Raw genomic sequence first — 19,930 nt, forward strand, 5'->3', positions numbered from 1 at the left:
AGAAAACAGAACAAGTTCCTTACCTTGGTGATTACAGCCAGATACTGAGGAATTTCACAGAGGTGTATTGGATCTGAAAATTCCTTCAGCCCAGGGCTGAGCAAACATTTCATAACAAATAACGAGAGGAGGAGGAGTGTTGCCTTTTTATCTCTTCTCAACTTTTCCACAAACAAACTGCAAGTTCCTCTGAATTATTGATTCAAAATTTGCTAACCACACAGGTCAACTTGTGTCTTTCCATTTTCTTTCCAATGCCATGGAATATCCCTTCCAGAAGAATAGCAAATATGTGTTGTGAGGGAAGAAGAAAACAGCAAATTCCAACTGAGCGATCTCTTGGGTGTTCCTTCCCACCATATTCTCACAATTATTGCTATTATTAGTGATAGCCACAGTGGGATACAGAGGGAATAGACAGGAGTCCCTGGCCTTTTTCATGCTGTGTTGTCTAGACTTACAAGAATGTTAGATTTTGTCATCCTGCTTCCTCTCATGTTGTTATAATTGCAGAGAATCTGAAATAAAAATGGAATTTTGACCTATCTGACCCTTTCCTCATTGTGTCTTAAACCCATCGAGGTTAATGTAAAGTCATCCTTGATTCAGAGAAAATCATATGCAATGCATAAAGCTAAAGCAGAAAACACAGTGCAAAAATTTCCACGACAGTTTTGACAGTATTTGTTCTGAAGTCTTTGAGATGGATGAATACATTGAATCTAACTCACAATTATGGAGATGTTTCATGCATTTGTAGAAAAAATTCCCAGCATACCCAGGAGTACACAGTAACCAAAATCTGGCCTTCAAAAACTGGAATTCCTTCTTGGTGTAAAGCTAGAAAAGATGAATCTGTGCCTCTGAATGAAGATGGAAAAGAGTGAAAAGATTAATTTCCTGCCTCTGTGCCATGGCATTTCTCAGCTGGCATGTGTGCCAGCTAGCACAGTGGAGCCATTGGCCGACTTTCCTTCACCCAACACTACAATTTCAGAACCTGCAGGAAAAACACCTGGCAGCTGTTGTCCCTCTGCCCCCTTTGCAGTGCTCCAGAGGACTGCAGCTCTGTCTGAAGCCAGGTCAGCATTCTCTGCATTGCTTTGGAATTCCCAAAGTGATTAATTCAATGTGAATGCTTGAAGCCATCCCATGCCTGGAAAAAATGGCAAATGGTGTGTGATTGAATGAGTGTCCAGACTGCTCTGTGGCACTTCTCCTTTCTTCTTGACAACTTCACAACTTCATAAAACTGGATGTTATCAAAAAGAAAGTATCTTTCATTCACACAGCATTTTTCAACTTGGAGGATGAGTTTGATGTAAAACCCAAAGGAAAAATGTCTTATTGGAGATTTAAGGTCATTTCTGCTGTAAAAAAAGTGACTACATTTGTGAGGCACTCAGTCAGCTATTGCCTCTGTAGAGGTGCAGCAAAATACAAGTAGGGCCCAGAATTCAGTCACTTCTTCCCCCACAACCATGAATTCTCAATCCACCCTTATAATGTTAAATATAGAAATGATGTTTGGGGCTGAGACTTCTTGTGCATCAGGGGCAGTTTCTTACAGGAAAATGTAGAACCCTCTTTTTTTTCCATAAGGTTCAAATTATTTACCAAATGAATCCTACAGGAATAATTTCAGATGTGGAAGCCTTTAAAATGGGGAAATAAGAACCAGATTCACTACATTTCTCTTTTCCAGCTTGAAAAAAAAAAATAAATCTCTTAGCAGTGCCCAGTTATCAGCGCATTGGAGATAAAGATTGCCTCTCAGAACCACTTGTAAATTGTGTGATGACACACATCGTAAGGATTAAAATATTGGTCATCTTCCCTACAGGAAAGTACTTTGTCATGACCAAATGTGATCTGACATTTGAAATATGCCAACTTATTGCAGTGAGCAGGCAAGTTAAATTCCTGTCAATTATTTAAAACCTGTCTTTTATTGATGGAGGCAGCTTTAACCTTCTTTTAGAATGTTAAGTAGATACAGGCTGAGATACATAATTATGAATTAATGTTGAAGAGAGGAGAATGGGAAAATTGTGTATCAGAATATAATTCGTGTGGGTTGTTTATTATTATTATTATTATTATTATTATTATTATTATTATTATTATTACTATTACTATTACTATTACTATTACTATTACTATTATGATTATATTTCAGACGGCAATTAGACCCTCTCAGTTCATAGTGTGGAATCTCTTCTATTGCCAAAACTGAGATCACAGTGGGACATTGTGAGCTCTGTTATTGGGTCCCTGTGAAAGGTTCTTATATTGGGGAGTACTGCAAAGCTGCCTTTGATTTGGATCAACAGAAGAGAATTTCTGTGAAAAGAGTGGAGTAGATGACTGTAGTCTGTTGAGGACCTGTAGATCTTTGATAAATCTTTCCACCTGGAATAGACTGAAAATCAGTTTCTGCATTGGTTTTGTTAGCAGTTAAAGCTGTGAAGATTCATATGTAACATTCAATTTTCACTTGCTTTTCACTGTGTTGAGTTTTCCTCTTGGGACACAGTTCTTAAAGCACAGAAAATTCCACAAATCCTTAAAAAATACAGTGCTTACGTTAGGCATCCAAGCTGCTCTCCTTGTCATACCCATGGCATTCAGGCCCTGGGAGGTTGCTCTGAAGAAGAACATCCATTTCAGAAGGGAAGAGGTGATACATGTCTGCATTTTCAAAGATTTTTTTGAGGAAGGAGGTTGGAATCATGGTCTTGGAGGACTCAAGATGTGGGGCAAGATGGTTTGCAATTGACATTTGTTTGTCTGCACATATTTTTCTGAAGCCTAAGAGACATGTAGTTCTCGTGGGATGTCAGTTTTGGCAGGAGGGTGTTGGCACATGGTAGAGCCTCACTGATCCAAACCAAAAATCTGTATCTAGTATTACGTATATAATGTAATAGAATTACCTGATGAAACTTCTTTTTGGTTTTTGACTTGGTAAAAAAGGGTGTTTATTACAACATGTTTTACAAAACCAAGAAATGAAATAAAATCATAACTGATTAATGAGCTGCATGGAAATACTTCCTCAGTGCCACCCACATTTCCCTGGCCCTGATCCTGGAAACACTTCATCACATGTGCAGTTTTATGCACAGATCCTATGTGAAAACTACAGTGTAGTTTTCCCATACTTGTGTCTTTCAGAGATCCAAGAAGGAAAACAATCAGATGCTTGCCTTTACTGATTAGCTTTCCCTTGTAGGAGGGTATACATTTTACATTGTGTTTAAATTATGATTAAATTGCAGGGAGTTATTACTGAATGGTGGTCTAAAAATGTTCAGATGCTTCAGCTTTGTGCTGCTGACCTGTAATGTCATTTTCTACTTGGAATGCCCTTAAGTCTGGGACCCCTGTTTGGTAATACCTTGTTGTGAAAAAGCTGTGAAGCTTAATTCAAATATTTTCTTCTATGATGTGTGCACTTATGAGAAGTTATGTTTTCCAAAAGCGTTTCCTTTTTATGTATATCCCGTACACAAACAAACCTGTACTGTGAAGAATGGTTTAATATTGCATATGAAATCATCCATGCTATTGTGTGAAGGTGCTGTGCTGCACATCCGTCATGGTTTTAATCACAACACCATCCCGCAATCTCTCCGGTTTGTGTTTTTCCAAATGGGAAACCTGGTTGTCTCCAAAAGGAAATGATGCATATTTAAATGGGAAGAATATCCAGATTATAACTTGAATAATCTGTAACAAACAAACCTGTATTGTGAAGAATGGGTTAATATTGCGTATGAAACCATCCATGCTATTGTGTGAAGGTGCTGTGCTGCACATCTGTCAAGGTTTTAGTCACTACACCATCCCACAACCTTCCTGGTTTGTGTTTTTCCAAATGGGAAACCTGGTTGTCTCCAAAAGGAAATGATGCACATTTAAATGGGAAGAATATCCAGATCATAACTTGAGTAATCTGTAACTTGAGTAGCTCAGCACTGTCAAGGTGCAGGCTGTGGTCAGCGTGGGCTCTGCAAGGGGTCGGGGGCTGCGAGCTGGCAGCCTGCTCTCTAATGCGCGGTGCTGTGTCTCTTTGCAGTCGGGATTGATACGCACGCGGCAGATGGAGTTCCTGATCTCCCCGTTACCTCAGCGCCTGGCCCGGGAGCACAACTACACGTCCCCCGCTGGGCACCACCCGCACGTGCTGTACAAGAGGACGGCAGAGGGGCAGGTGCACGGGCCTCCAGCCCGGCCCCATCCAAAATCCATCCCCCGGGGCCGGCGCAGGACGCGCGCCCACCCCAGCGGGTACCGCCACGGACGGGTCCAAAAGCAGCATTTTTGTGGACGGCGCAAGAAATGTATGTAAGGAAACTTTCTCTCCTTTCTTGAGGTAGTGGCTGTTTCAGGCTGGGTCCTGTGGTGGTCCCAAGGGGTGCTTCACATCTCTTCACGTCCCTTTGGGATGGAGGAGTAATAACTTTAGGTTATATATTTCTAAAGTGAAGCACATATGAGAAACTTGAGTTTTGCTCTAAGTTCATAGAACCACCTCTTTTATTAAGCCATCAGAATCACTGTTTAGTTTTTGTGCGCTTTGCCTAGATTGAAAGATCCCAGTGGTGATTTTTCCTTACATTGACATACTTTTCAGTAAGCAATTCTGCACAGTGATGGATGCCAAGTCCCTGAACTTCTCTCTGTTAGACTGGGGATAAAAAATTAATTAGGCTTGAAGATGGAGAAAAAAGCTTCAAAATCATTAATTTCTGAGAGGATAGAGAAAAAGCCTTTCAGAACTCACCATTTGATAATGAAATTTTCAGCAACCGAGATCTTCAAAAAGAGCCACCCATGGAAATTGTTTAAACAAAGATTTTGGAGCCATGTCTTAAAAAATATATTGAAATATACTATCCTGCCAAGATCCATTCTTAGTCCGTCATTAGGCCCTCAAATTGCAGAACATTTTAGAGCCCTCTTGGACCTTATATCTGTACTTTTAGCATTCAGTTGAGTCTTTTTGAAAGCTGATCAGCTTCTGAGCTGAGTTTCTTAATGAGGGTTTCCAGGACTGCAAACAGTATTGAAAACAGTGCCTGAGTCCACTTATATTCTTTCAACTTCCTACAGAAGTTCTGAGAAAATGAGCAGCTTCCTTTTCCAAAGGTGTGTAAGGAAGAAGGAGAAAATAAATAGAAGGGAAGGAATGAGAAAGGAGTTAGTGGGAAGGTGGCTGGCTGAGACTGAGGGCTGAAAACAAATGGCTTGTTAAAATTTCAGAGATCCTCCCCCCCAGGCTTAAAACTGCCAAATGCACAAGCCTGTGATTCAACCTGTAAACATTTGCCTTCCACTGCAATCCCAAACTGCCTCATTACATCCTCGCTTTCCCTCCTGTCTGGTTTTCCTGCTGCAGAGCAGGGCTGATGGTGCTCTACACTGCTCCACACTGGCCTATTTTATTTGGATTGTCCACTGTGAGTGTGTGCTTTGTTTACTGTTCCTCCTGTGACTGCTTGTCCAAAATGAGAATTATCCATGTTCTCTTGAGCTTTTACACAGTGCTTATCCCTATAATAGAGGACAGCATTTTGAACACTGTATTTGTATGACCTCCTGGGATGTGAGAAGATATTATTGTTATTCTTGTCTTATAAATGGGTCACAGACACAGGAGAGGTCAGAAGTAACCAGTGATTCTGGGAACCTAATTGAGAAACTGAATTTTCTTTAAAATACTTTGTGCTTTTGTAAGTCTACATGTATATCTATTTATTCAATAATTTCACTTACAGCTATGAGCTCTTAGCTGCATATTCAAGCAGGTTTCATGTTAAATTAAGAACATGCAGTTAGCATCCAACTGTGATGAATTTAGTAAAAGTGATTTACACATCATTGTTTAGGAACTTGATGTCAGACACACTCTTAGGATCTGATTCAGCAAGATGGCATTTAAGTACCTTACTCACAAAACTCTTTCTTTCCACACCCTGTGGTCTTTCAGTTTGTGTAGTTCATACCTGTAATCTTTTTAGAGTAAGGAAGGAGTTCTAAAAAATAACAACTTATTTCCAGACCCAGTCATTGTTAATTTATAGAACAAATCAATCTCACGTTCACGGAATGAAATACAAATAAAATCACATGCCATTGTTTAATTGAGTAAACACAGGATGAAGATATTACCCTAGTAAAGGGAGCCCTTTTTCTATGAGTATTTGGTACTTTTTTTCTTCTTGCCTCTTTTTTTTTTTCCCTCTTTTCAAGTTTTTACATTTTTTTTCCTGGTCTTATTCTGAGATCTGGAGTCACATAAATTTGAAATTTTCAGTGAAATCCAATCTGGTCACCTGGAATAAAGTTTCAGCTCAAATGAACAAAGGGATGGAGAATTTAGACTGACAAAAGGGGAGCCTCTGCTATTAACCCTGCCGAGTCAGGGTTAATTTATCCCAACCTAAGAATGAAATCAAACTTGCTGAGCAATAAGAGGAAAGAGCACATTGCCACTTGGGTGTCATAAAAATAACTTGTCCCATCAACTTGTACATATCATCTTTTAAAATTTCACGTACAGAGATTTTGTAAGCACTACAAAAGCCAGTTAATCATCTTCCAAGCTCTTTGTCACAACCAAAATTCTTTTTGATCATGAGAGTTAACTGGAATATAGTTAGTAAAACATGCATGAAACTGCTGCTGCTTAGGTTTTCTGAGTAGCAGTAGCAAGGCTCCTCTGCTCATGCATATATATTCAACAGCAAAGCATCTCCTCTCATGGATATGTGTGTCCAAAGCACTGGAGCTGTATTGCCTTCAAAGCAGTCCCTGGGCACTGATGTGCCTTGAGCTGAGCCCTTCCCTCTTGGGTGAGGCCTTGTGTCTTGATGTGCTTCCAGAATAGCAAAGCTCTTTCAGCTTGTAAAGGATGGTTGTGTATAATGAGTGATAGATACACTTGAAAATCATCATAACCTGGTCCTTTGTATGTTAAGTGCACATCAGGATGCTGAGTTCTTGAAAGCAGACCACTATTGTGCATTCTGTGGTGTTCTTGATTCCCCAGTTTGACAGGGTAGAAAGTAGGGTCTGCTTTAGCTCTCTGGAATAAATTTCTGATGAGGAACAGGCAGGGTTTTTTTTCATTACCTGAGGCTCCCCCATTTGTCTTGTTACATCCTGTGTCAAAAAAAAAAAAAAAAAAAAAACAAAAAACAAAACAAACAAAAAACAAGCATTATTATCCAAAGAGTTTGTTAAAGTGGCCCTTCAGTTAATTCTTGATGCCAAGGCAGTGTAAGTTGATGCAGAAGAACCTGTGGATAGCAGGAGCACTGTAGGATGTGGGAGATGGATTTGTCTTCCCAGTTTCTGGCTCCCTGAAGAACTGGAGCAGAAACCTCTCTCCAGCTGTGCCACTGCCCGTGCTGCACCTGCACAGAGGGCGAAAATGCTCCCTAGAGCTGGGATGTGCACTGCTTGTTGTCAACCCATCCTTGGTGTTGCCTGACTCTATAAATACATTCCCAGCAGGAATAATCTCCTGGCAGTTTGGCATGGAAGGCCAGTGTCAGTCCCAATATCAGGCTGGCAGGAATTTACTTGTGTATAGGTGTGTATCTGATTTCTGTACTGCCCGTGGACATCTGTTGTGGAAAGGACATTTTTGCCAACCGCTATGTAAGTAGCACATGCCAAACACCTCAGGAAGTTATCAAAAGGACAGGAAAAATGCAGATACTCTGTTGAAAATTCTGTTGTATTTTTTTGCACAGATGCTACCATTTTATTAGATTAATTCCTTATTTTAAACTGCTTATTGAATACGAATGTGGTTCTCCCATTTCCTTCTCTCCCTGTAGCAGTCCTTCCCTCAGGAATGAATCAGGTCTTTTTTAATAAATATGGAAGAACTCAGCCAGAAGTATTAAATCACATGCTATAAAAATAATCTAAGGCTTTAAACCTGTGATACTTCATTTTCTGATGAAACTGTTCATGGGTGATCTGAACTCTTTCCAAAACAGTTTTATTTCCTTTTAGATGCACCCAAGCCACCCACAGAAGAGACCTACATTCGCTCAGATGAGTATGGGACTTCTGCGAGGTTCAAAAGATCATCTGCTAAAATTCAGAAAAATGGAAGTCTGAATGTCGAAACCCTTGTTGTGGCGGATAAAAAAATGTTGGAGAAACATGGCAAGGAAAATGTAACAACATATATCCTAACAGTCATGAACATGGTAAGGTGGGGTGTCTCTGAGGTGTCTTTTCTCTGGGGAATATTGATGTGTCAGAGTGGGATCTTTCATTAGACAAATACTGATAACAAAAAGAGCAGAGACACCTCATGCAAGCCTTTCTTCAAGCCTCATCTAATGTAGTACTATTATCAAAATCCTTTAAATACACATTTTTAGAACATCACAGATCTGGCAACAGTACTGTAGAGTAAAGAAAAATAATTAGAAGGTATTTAAAATGTTAAATTTTAATATACTTCCTGTGTAATACAAAAAAGGCAGATACTCTGAAATTGAAACTTTCATTTAATATCATGAAACTTTCTTTTAATATCTGTTTCATCTCATGTCTCCTAGAAAAACTTATTTGAGGAAGCACAAATATATTTCTATAAAATTGATATCATTTGACTAGAAATATGTTTTCCTGCATGGCCTTGCTCTTTACCTTTGTACTGCAAAACTTGAGCTTGAACTTTAGCCTTGATTACACTTGATCCAGGAGAGCAAGAACAGAATAAAACCCATTGAAGTCAATAGAAGGTTTTTGACTAAGTATAGTTTGGGGTATAATTCTTCTGGTTTGAGCTCTTTTGGGTTAATCCTACAAGGTGTTTAACTCCATAAGGTAGTACTGAAAATTGAAGTCCAAGGTAATAACTCAGTACATATGTTTAATCTATTAAAAAGGGATTATGCATGTAGGTGATATTTCCTCTCCCATAATCATTGCAGGTCTCCAGTCTGTTTAAGGACGGAACAATTGGAAGTGATATAAACATTATTGTTGTGAGCCTGCTTCTTTTGGAACACGAGCCTGTAAGTTGTGTCAGAATTTTTGTCTGAGCTGCTTCATTTGCTGTTGTTCATTGGGAGCATTGGGTGCTCCCACGTTGTGTGCAGAGAGGTTTCTTAAGGCATAGAGTGTGAGAAGAAGATTAAAACTGCCAAAATCTCCAAAATTACACTTTCTACTTTTCACTGCTTCTTGGGTTTTGATTCTAAATTCTTCATTTCATATAAATATTCTTTAGAAACACTAAAATGCTTCCAGTAAGATAAAACCTAACATTTTCGACCGTTTCCTTGAGCAGAAATGGCTAGAATGAGAAATCTATTTAATGAGTATTTAAATAAATGGAATAATTTTGAACTGGGCTTTCCAATGTGTGGTGATCAGAAGTGACAGGGAGTCAGAAGTCCCAAAGTGAAGAAAACATGTAACAAAAGGTGGGAGCAGAGCCAATTCTTGTGTCAAGAGTGCTGAGACAAAAAAAGACAAAAATCTCTTTTGCTGAAAAGAAACTTGTGAAGGGTTGAGCTACTTGGATAATACTCTTCTTCCCCAGCAATTACAAAACATTATAATCACAATATTGAATATGGCTTGGTGTTCAGCATTCTCAGGAATCAAGTACATTTGTACACTAATTCCAGTCACCAGCTTTGGAAATATCTGTGTTTTCTGGGGAGAGTTTTGTTTTACAGTTGTAAGAAATTCCCTCATCAGCTGACTCAGCCATCACAGACAGTTAACACGGGAACACATAAGCTGATGTGGAACAAATATGAAATATTAGCTCCCCTTTCCCTAAGCAGCTGTTACTCTCTCAATCTCCTTTCTCACACACTGGAAACACCTTGTCTGTGTGTCTGTGTGTCCATCCCTCCCCGCAGGGCGGGCTGCTGATCAACCACCATGCTGACCAGTCCCTGAACAGCTTCTGCCAGTGGCAGTCTGCCCTGGTTGGGAAGAACGGGAAGCGCCACGACCACGCCATCCTCCTGACGGGCTTTGACATCTGCTCCTGGAAGAACGAGCCCTGTGACACTCTAGGTGTGACCCCAAATCACGGGTGGGACACCTGGGGCTGCCCACAGCACAAGCTGAGCTGGCTCCAAATAGAGAGTCCATTTTTGCACATTGTGTGCCTTGTTGTTGGTCTTCTTGAAGAGGACAGGACAGTATTATTTTTGGATAATATAATAAAATATAAAATATAATATAATATAATACAATTTAAAATAAAATAATAAAATATAAAATAATATTCCTCTTCAAGGAATATTTTTGATTTTGAGAATATTTCTCAATTTTTGTTTCTCTACTATTATTATTATTATTATTATTATTATTATTATTATTATTATTATTATTATTATTATTAATTTATTTCTCTATTTATCATTTCTCTATTATTATTTATTTCTCTATTTTTATTTCTCAATTTATATTTCTCTATTTTATTATCTTTTTGTGACTGCTTGCAGGTTGTTTTTTTTTTTTCATGGGATTCCTCCCTAATTGGAGAGCAGTAAAGGCATAGTGGGGTGGGTTGGGGGGAGAATAATTTTTACAAATAAAGTGTAGTTGGAGAGGTTAGATTTGATTTATACTTTTTATATAGGAGTTCCTTAATTGTCAAATAAAAGTCTGCTGTAATTCCTCCATGATAAACCTGATGGCGTAGACAAGTGTCTCTACGTGCCAAAATAAACTGGCTTATTAGGACCAGTGCAGATGATATGTGAATTTGGAATTCTGTAGAGGAACAAGCTATTTTACTGCTTCCTTCCTTCCATTCCTCCAGGATTTGCACCCATCAGTGGCATGTGCAGCAAATACCGCAGCTGCACCATTAATGAGGACACAGGCCTTGGACTGGCTTTTACAATCGCTCATGAATCTGGACACAAGTAAGTTTCTTCTTCTGTAAACAAATATGTAAGTGAATTGAAACATTGCCTATTTAATATAAATCAGTTAAATATAGATCATTTGGATTGGCACATTCTAAATATAAATCATTTGGAAGCCCAGGGAGTGGTAGTGAACAGGGGTCCATCCAGCTGGTGGCTGGTCACCAGTGCTGTTCTGCTGGGCTCAGAACAAGCCAGGCCTCTTTAATACCTTTGAGATTCCCACACTGCTCCCATGTTCTGGTAGGCAAATCCATTCTGGTATCCCTGTGGTTGCTCCAAAAGAGAGGGGTTGCTGCAGGTTACTGCAGCTTCACTGGAGAGGGGTGATCTCTCTGGGTCTCTTGGAGGTCTCCTTTTCCCAGAAAATCCAGTTTTTCATAAAGAACTTTGAACCTGTCCTTTGTTCTCTCTACCTGTTTAATGAGTGATTTGTGTAAAACCCAACTTTGTATGGTTTCTGTCTTTCTGTATTTATGTCCATTAGATTTCCATTTGTTTTCTACTGTAGAAAGATGGTAATTTTCTTAGAACATGGTGTCTCTCATACAAAATCAGTAATAATCTTTTGTGGAGCTTCAGCTATTTTTCAGATGGTTGAATTAAATCTAAACAAGGGGATCAGGTTTTGTTCTGCTGTTTTTCTCCCAGTAATTTTGATTTTACCTTTCCACAACTTTGTTCATGGTTTTGATTTCCAGTGTAGCACAGTTCAAGCTGGAGCCTGTCTCCCCACTGGCAGTAGAGAAGCAGAGTTTTTGTGTGTGGGACAAAACTAACATCAAGGCTTAGTTAAAAGGTCTTTATTTTTCAGCAACATAAATACTCAGAAAACCTTTGGAAAGCAGTGGTGCTGCATTCTGCTGATTGGTCAAGGCATGAAGCCTCCCCATTCTGCCTGACTGCTTCAGCACTATTCAGTTTTCATTGCACTGATGTGCTCTGCAGTGCACACTATGACCTAATGTCTACACGAGTGACCCTTTCACAGGTTTGTGTGCATCTGAAGGGAAGCAAGGAATTAAAGAGTAATCCAGCTGCCACTGAGGCCTGTGGGAATTGTGCCAAAGCATTCAAAGAACCAGATATGCAATGTGAATTCTGTGTGATCCTCCTGTCAAGCTAATGCAGTTCCACTGACCTCAGTACATTTTTAATGCCCTTCCATCAGTATTAGGAGAGAATCAGGCCCATAGCTTATTTTTCAAGAATTATCCCATTTAGTCTCTTGAAATTCTCTTCCCTTTTTATTTCTTCTTATTTACTTTGAGAGAGTCAAATTGGAATTTTATTTTTTTTCTTTTTCACCACTGCCTTTGATTCACATATTATCCCACCTTTCCTTGGTGTACTTTCATGTTCCTGATAAAATGCTTCTTATCTCTTGGGAAAAGCCTGTGCCAGACACAAAATGTCTTTATGATCACTTGTCATGTTCATGGTCCTGAGACAACCTGAAATGTGATGTGAGACAACAGAAGTTGGTTTCTGTGATACAGAGATTCTTGGAAGGAAAAAATCTGTGACAGCTTTGGGGGTGCTGAGGTGCACTGTGAATGTATTAGCCAAAGGTTTCACAGGGAGGAATATCACACTCTGTGATCCACTGAAAGCTTCAATGGTTAGACACTTTACTGTTTTGTTAGACATTTTAATGATTTTCTAAAGTTTGTGTTTTCACCTGAAGCCTTAACGGTTCCTCTGGGTGTTCAGAGCCCAGCCTGTCAGTGGGATATAAACTGGGGATTCTCTGGCTGCAGAGCAGGGGAACACAGTGTTTTATGAAGGGCTCTAAAACCCTGGCTCAATTGGTACTTTTTTTGTCCATTTATAGGAAGAGCCATATATTTTAGGAAGTTTGGAGCCTCAGCTGGTGGCAACACATGCAGTAACTCTGATGAGCCTGTAATGATTTATAGCAGGAGAGGCTTGAGTCCAGTAAATGAGATATTCCCTGCACATGCACAGATTACATTTATAAAGTCGCCAGTGTTCTACAATATTGAAGTAACAGATGATGAAATTTCTATCCCAAACACATTGAAATTCACAGATGTCCCATACACTCAGTAAAATCAGAGCAGGGAAAGGAAAACCTCTAAAAATTAGCTTTATTACATCAATAAAATCCCTATAATTTGTAATTATAATGTGATTTTTTTATTATTGCTTATTATTTTTTATATCATCCTAACCTCTCCTAGTGAAAGCAGGGCCTCCTGATGCTCAGACTGAGCAAAACACCCCATAAGAGGCAGTTTTCCCAGTGAGAGGCACTATTCCCATTAAACAGTTCCAGTCTAGACGAAATGACACTGTATAACAAAGGTGAGGAAACCAATGTGATTTGCCTGAGATAATATAGCAAGTTAGTGGCTAAAATTAGAAATAATAATATTTTTGTATTCATACTTCTGTATTCTATTCACTCACACCCATTTCCTTTGCTACAGCTGGAGCTCTGTAGCTCTTCCCCCTGCTCAGGAAGGCAGTTTTGGTGTGTAAAGCACATTCCTGTGGGTGGTGTTTCCCTGGATTGTGATCTCCACAGCGTTTATGTCAGCGGGCATTGTCCCTGCAGGGGCAGGGTCACTCTGCTGTGCAGGTTGTAAGCTGACAGATCCCTAGGAAAGGACAAGTGTGGCTGAACACAGGATCTGTGGTGTCCATGCACCCCACCGTGGAACTGCTCTGCTTTGGGAAATGGGTGCACTGGGAAACCCTGGCACAGGCTGCAGCTCCTCTGTGCACTGTCCTGTCACTGCCTCCCTGTGCTGCACTAGTGTGGCTCTTCCTGGGAGCTGACCATCCTTTCCCATCAGTGTGTGATGACAAAAATTGCTGCTAATTAAAACTTATACCAATGCTAATTTGAATGGTGCATAAGTTTTCATCTCTTTGGGATGAACGGGATGAACTCCACCTTCCCTGTGGAGATCAGGCATAGAGCTGTTACCCAGAAAGTGTTTCTTTATCCCCAATTTTTGTCTTGCTTCTGTTTAATCTAGACTTTCTCCCACCTGGTTCTCTTTCCAGCTTTGGGATGATTCACGATGGAGAAGGAAATGCTTGTAGAAAAGCTGAGGGAAATATTATGTCTCCCACACTCACTGGAAACAATGGAGTGTTCTCTTGGTCTGTGTGCAGCAGGCAGTATCTCAACAAATTTCTCAGGTAGGTCAGATGTAAATCTGGGCCAGTGCCAGGGAATGCAGCTTTAGAAACTGGGCTTGAATTCTTGAACAGCATAAAAATTACTGAAGTGTGAAATTCTCCTGCTTTATAATGTGCTCAAACCCTTGGCGTGTGTGAGCCCACAGGCTCGGGGTGCTGCACCAGTGAGGTGGTGTGGCCTGGAAGGGCTTTTTGGTCCTGCCTTGTTTCAAAAGCAGGAGCTTCACCCTCCAGGAATACCCTGCAGTAATGACTGGCATGTCATTCTTTCCCAGGCATTCCTGTCAGCAGCTGGGTTTATTAGAGAATGAGTAGGAAGCATACACAAAAGAGGGCAGACTCAGCGGTACCAAAGTCATTACAAAATGTAAATTAACATCAGTGGCCTTTCTCACTGGAGTTTCTCTCCTGATCTTCCTCATGTCATGAGTAAAGGCCATTTTACATTTTTCACATCCTGTTTCTGGGAGAAACAAAAAAGGAGAAATGGAAGGTTGTCAGTTTTTTTCCCAGTGTGTTGTCATTACACAGTGATTCCTTTAGAGGAACTGTTCTTCAATCACTGTTTAATTCATGATTACATTAATCTTTCCTTATTTTATTTTGTCATTCATGGGTAAACTATACAGAAATACTAAAAAATGTGTAGGAGGTATTTCGAGCAAGAGCAACACAGGCATTTTAGATGTTAATTCCTTAGAGTGAGAAGCAGGCACCTTGGTAATTATGTGGATCTGGTCCTTGAATTCCCAGTCAACATCTTTGAGTTGCAGCCATAAAAGGTAAAAATGGAGTTCTGGGGCTTTTTTCATGCTGCAGTGATGGAATATATTTTTTGTACAGAAGTGAATTGCAAGCTAAAAAGTCATTTGAGCCCTCCATGCTGCCATATGGTCCCAGAGACTGACACTGGGAGGCAAATCCAGCACGGAGTGACCTCCTGGGCTGCCAGGCAGAGAGGAAGGGAAGGAGGTGGAGCTGGGAGCTGTGCTCTGCCCAAACCAAAGCACACACCCTGCTGCAGCCTCCTGGAGCTCCACACAGGGCAAATGCTGCAATGGGGCACTGTGCCTGCTGCTTCTGCTAGCTCCTCATTTGGGGAATCCACTTAAGGGAAAGAAGCAGATAACTTGCTCTTGGTTATCCAGGAATACAGGGAGGCAAGGAATTTGGCATCATTCTTCCTTGTTGTCACAACAGCCCCAAAGCCTGGAAAATTCCTGCTTCCTTAAAATTTTCCAGGTTAGGCTACCAACAAGATGTCAAGAACTTCTGGCTCCTGCACATAGATATTCTTGTTTCAGAGCATACTTCTAAAAGTAGTTAAAGGCACTGTATACCATATTATGTATTTGTGCTGGTCTGTAGCAAATTAAAATATTTTGATGTCAAGATCATAGTCCTGATTAATTTACCTTCTCATTATAGTACAGCTCAAGCTGCCTGCCTGATTGATGAACCCAAGCAAACAGGACAGTATAAATACCCTGACAAACTGCCAGGGCAGATCTACGATGCTGATACCCAGTGCAAATGGCAATTTGGAATGAAAGCAAAACTGTGCAACCTCAGCTTTGTAAAGGTACCTATCCACGCACTTTTGGGAATTTACAATGGCATGAGAGAACTGCAGTACACTGAAAAAGTACAAGTACAGGGCTCTTCTGAGGCCTGGGCTATTTCTCTGCCTTATCTGGCTTGGCAATTTGCTTTGAAGGTACTTTGAAGGTACTGGCCTCTTTTGAGGAATATCCCAGCCCCAGGGGAGTTTCAGAAGGAAATGTGTTCCTTCCAGGAGTCATAAGGGGGGCACTTGAATCCACATGAGCCATGAACCCTTGCCTGCTGTGCTAAGGGAAATTAGCAGGCAGTGGAGTTTTGATCAAAGCTTGTGTGGGGTAAGAAGGACTCAGTTTCTTGTGTTTTACTTTGATGACAGCAAAAAGTCTGGGCAAGATCTATGGGGTTATTTTAGAGCAATGAAATGTAACTTATACTCTTGACTTCATGATGAATGATTAATTTAGATTAACCTATTGTTTTAATGACTGTTACACTCCTTACTGGTCTCTTCAGAGAGGGCATTTTTTAAAATAAGCTGGAGTCCTCATTCTGAAAAAAGATATGGTAATTTCTTTTACTCCTGTTATTTTCCTGGAGTATTTTGATTTATTATATACTAACTACATTATTCAAGTGGTGGCAGCTGTGTTTCTTCCACAGCTAATAGACAAGGAAGAGGGAGTGAACAGCACTGTGCACAGACTGCCTTTCCAGATATCTTCTGTGGTTTAGAAAAATCTTGTCTCTTCACAGTGTTATAGTCCCTGCAGACACGATGAAATTTTAGCCATGAACTTTTTAACACTGTTTGTATTCTCTTATAATCTCACACTCAATATAATTTTAAGAAATATATAGTGAAATAGTGTATAAACACGAAGGCACATCTGTGCTAGGAAACTTTAACCCAGGCTTTTCCAAACTCAGAAAAGTTTATTTATATGGCTTTTAAGGTAGCAAAAGCATGTTTCATTGGGTACTCTTTTTAAATACCAGGAAATAATGGAAATTATGAGCACTATAGTGAGTACAGTTTCCTTTTCAGGATATCTGCAAATCCCTTTGGTGTCACAAAGTGGGTCACAGGTGTGAGACAAAGTTCATGCCCGCAGCAGAAGGAACAGCTTGTGGCATAAGTATGGTAAGTTGTTTTATAAATAAAATATTGTCATCCTAACTTGAATTTAGACTGTGTTTGGTCAAATACAAGGTCCCATGAAAACCAGTTGTAGCCAGATCCCTCCAGATTTGCCATCCTAGACCTTGAGATTGCTTTGTAAATGATTCCACTGTGATGAATACTCAGGATTTGGCCTCCCAGTTGTACCTGGCTGATGGCAGGGCCTTATCCTCTCCCAAGGAGCTGTGGGATCAGCTATCTCTGGTAAATATAAATCAGTAAGAAAATACATGAATTACAACAGGAGTTAGATCAATGTTTCCAATTCCACTCTGATACGAGCATACCTGAAGCCATACTGTTTGCTGTATAGACTAAGATCATATTTTCATCAGAGATCACCACTAAAAGAGCTTATTTGTTAGACTCAAACCTCCTAATTTAAACCTCCACTCATCTTATTTGTTTGTATTTACCCTCATTTTTTTGCATTTATTTGAGTTGAACCTTCTAATTTATTCTCATCTATAGTTATGCAAAATAGTTTCTTTACCTGAAAGATTTCTTCCAGCAGAACATTGTTTTGATTTTGAAGTTACTGACAAATATTCTATTTTGCTTTTTCTCTTTGTGCAGTATTTCAAAATTGAATCATGAAAGGGAGACATGTTAGCAGAATTCTGGGAGGCTGTGTGTAAATTACCTGGGAAGTGTTGAGGCTCTGCAGCTCAGGGTCATAAAGTAACATGGGTTTTTGGGGGAAGAGTAAGGTGAAAAAGCACTCTTCAAGAGCAAAGTTTTGAAAACTTGCTACCCCAGGGATCTTCAACTCAAAACTTGGACAAATATTAGAACTTTAGTTATGTGTGCCGCTGTAAGGATCAATGTCTCACTGCAGAGTCCTTGTCCTGCGGCGCGCCGTTCATTGAGTTCAGTGGTGACCGCATTAGGATCAAGCATTAGAGCTTTTAAATTTTGGGTGATTTTTTTCCTTTTGTGCGTGTCCCAGGGTGTGCTGACTGTGTTTGTGTGCCTGTCTTGCAGTGGTGCCGCAGAGGACAGTGTGTGCAGTACGGGGAGCATGGGCCCAAGCCTGTCCATGGCCAGTGGTCCGCCTGGTCCCAGTGGTCCGAGTGCACGCGCACCTGCGGAGGGGGGGTCACCTACCAGGAAAGACACTGCAATAATCCAAAGTAAGATATGGAAAGGTAGTGTTTGTGCTCTATTCATGTTCTTAGGGCAGGAAACGAGCACAGTCCCCATTTCTGCAGGGATTGTTTGTAAGGCTTTTTCCCATGTCCAGTATGAGCACCCATGGGTGGCAGACGCTTCTGTGCCCTGGCACCAGAAAGCAGAGCCTGGCTGCAGAATGCTGCAGCTCCTCAACATCCCCAGCACAACTTGCTTCCTTTATTTTGGGATGCTACAGTTTATCAAATACCTGCAGAAGTAAGGAAACACTGTATAGACACTTTTACATTGTACACTTTTACATTTTACATTTAAGGAAGCACCATACAGACATTTTTACACCTAACAGCCTAAGATCAAGAGAAAAAGATCTTAAAAACCATTAAGACTTGTCCTGAGATCACATTATCCAGGATGATAAGGACAGATGTCTTTGCATGTCTGTCATGTTCTTTGCATTCTTTTCTATTTCATGAGTCAAATGAAAGTTGCTGAACCCTGGAATTGTGTGCTAACTCATGAAACATGTTTTTATTTGCCTCTAATTAATATCTTATCTCTGTAAATACTATTCATTATAATAAGCAATTCAAAGTAGATTAAAAGTGTTAGCTGACCAGCATCTTTCCCAAGTACTCAACTCACTGCAGCTTACAAGAAAAGAAGTATTTCCCTGTTCTATTTCATACACAAATTCAGCAGACATAGACACATGTATTCCTCATTGCACACAGTAAAAGCAGCATTTAAACTGCAGTAATAAAAAACAGAGAAAATATGACACAGTTTATATGAGGCTGTAAAGAAGCCTCTCATCTACTACACAGTGCTGCAGTATAATATCCATGCTTCATATACTGTGTTATAGGAGAATGTGAGTTAGTTAAAATAGTCTTTATTACCCTCAGCCAAGCCAATTTTTGCAGATCTGTAGCAGAGTGTTTTGTCAACCTTTTCTGCCATTTCTCAGTTCATTTTCATAAATAAAATTACTTGGATATTTTCCTTTTTTGAGCAGTTTAGCACAAGAATGCAGGGTCTCAGAGGCCATATGTATATATTTTGTTTTTCCTGCTGTGGTCCCTGTTTTTCTTGCTGAATGGGTATGGCTACACATTGTTCTCTGCATTTCTGCATAAGCTCCCCCTTGCTCTCCTTGTGTGACAGGAGAATGTCCAGTAGTGGAAATGGTTCAGTTTGGTGCATGGTGTGATTGATAAAGATTTCTGGGAGCTTCAAACAGAATCTCTTCAACATGAAGTGTGTCAGCTGCTGTAGCATTTAGAACTTTCCTTCAGAGTGAACTGTCTGTTCTAATGAAGTAAGAATTGATGTCACCAAGTCATCCTTGGTACCAGAGCTGGATCATGTTTTCACTAGATTTAATTCCATTATATTAGTAATAATACAGTTAGGGCAAAGAGAAAATGGTATAATTCTCTCCCAGAGTTACATTGATGGAATGACAGGAGTATAAATAAGCCACACAACAGTGCACAAATGTCCAGGTAGCTGTGTTTGACATCACAGCATTTTGTATCAATGTGGAATCAGAAGAAAAATAATATCATCTATTTTCAATGCCACACAGAATGATTTAGGACTAGTCCCTGTTCATTGTTAACCTCTAAAAATTCAGAATAATGATTCCTTTCTTTCTGAATTTCTCAAACGTATTTCAGATGTTTATATATTTTGATACATATGTTATTTTATATGTGATATATTTATGTCACTTTTCCTAATCCAGATTTGTGTAGGAGCAGATGTTTGTTTTGTTCAAAAGCTTGATAGATGATTTTGCATAGCAAAATTTTGAAAATTACAAAGACCAACATTTCTGAAAATAAGATTAGAACAAGGATGTGGATCTGTGAAGAACTGACTGGACTCTAAAATGAAATCACAATGATTGACATCTTATGAACATTGAGGGAAATATCTCAGT

At 39.8% G+C, this 19,930-nt stretch overlaps 1 protein-coding gene across 4 annotated transcripts in view; it reads left to right on the forward strand.

Annotated features, from left to right (window-relative positions):
- The window catches only part of ADAMTS18 (ADAM metallopeptidase with thrombospondin type 1 motif 18), a 78,116-nt gene that overhangs the window by 24,416 nt on the left and 33,770 nt on the right, over positions 1-19,930 (forward strand). For all 4 annotated transcript variants that reach the window (XM_074551107.1, XM_014273499.3, XM_074551108.1 and 1 more), the window contains exons 4-12: positions 4,082-4,346; positions 8,035-8,234; positions 8,970-9,053; positions 9,912-10,071; positions 10,826-10,931; positions 13,971-14,108; positions 15,537-15,690; positions 16,717-16,812; positions 17,836-17,984. In XM_074551107.1, the coding sequence (XP_074407208.1) occupies positions 4,082-4,346; positions 8,035-8,234; positions 8,970-9,053; positions 9,912-10,071; positions 10,826-10,931; positions 13,971-14,108; positions 15,537-15,690; positions 16,717-16,812; positions 17,836-17,984 (1,352 nt within the window). The remainder of the gene's footprint in view (positions 1-4,081; positions 4,347-8,034; positions 8,235-8,969; positions 9,054-9,911; positions 10,072-10,825; positions 10,932-13,970; positions 14,109-15,536; positions 15,691-16,716; positions 16,813-17,835; positions 17,985-19,930) is intronic.

The sequence above is a fragment of the Zonotrichia albicollis genome, chromosome 13, assembly GCF_047830755.1.
Source record: "Zonotrichia albicollis isolate bZonAlb1 chromosome 13, bZonAlb1.hap1, whole genome shotgun sequence".
In the NCBI taxonomy this organism is placed as follows: Eukaryota; Metazoa; Chordata; class Aves; order Passeriformes; family Passerellidae; genus Zonotrichia; species Zonotrichia albicollis.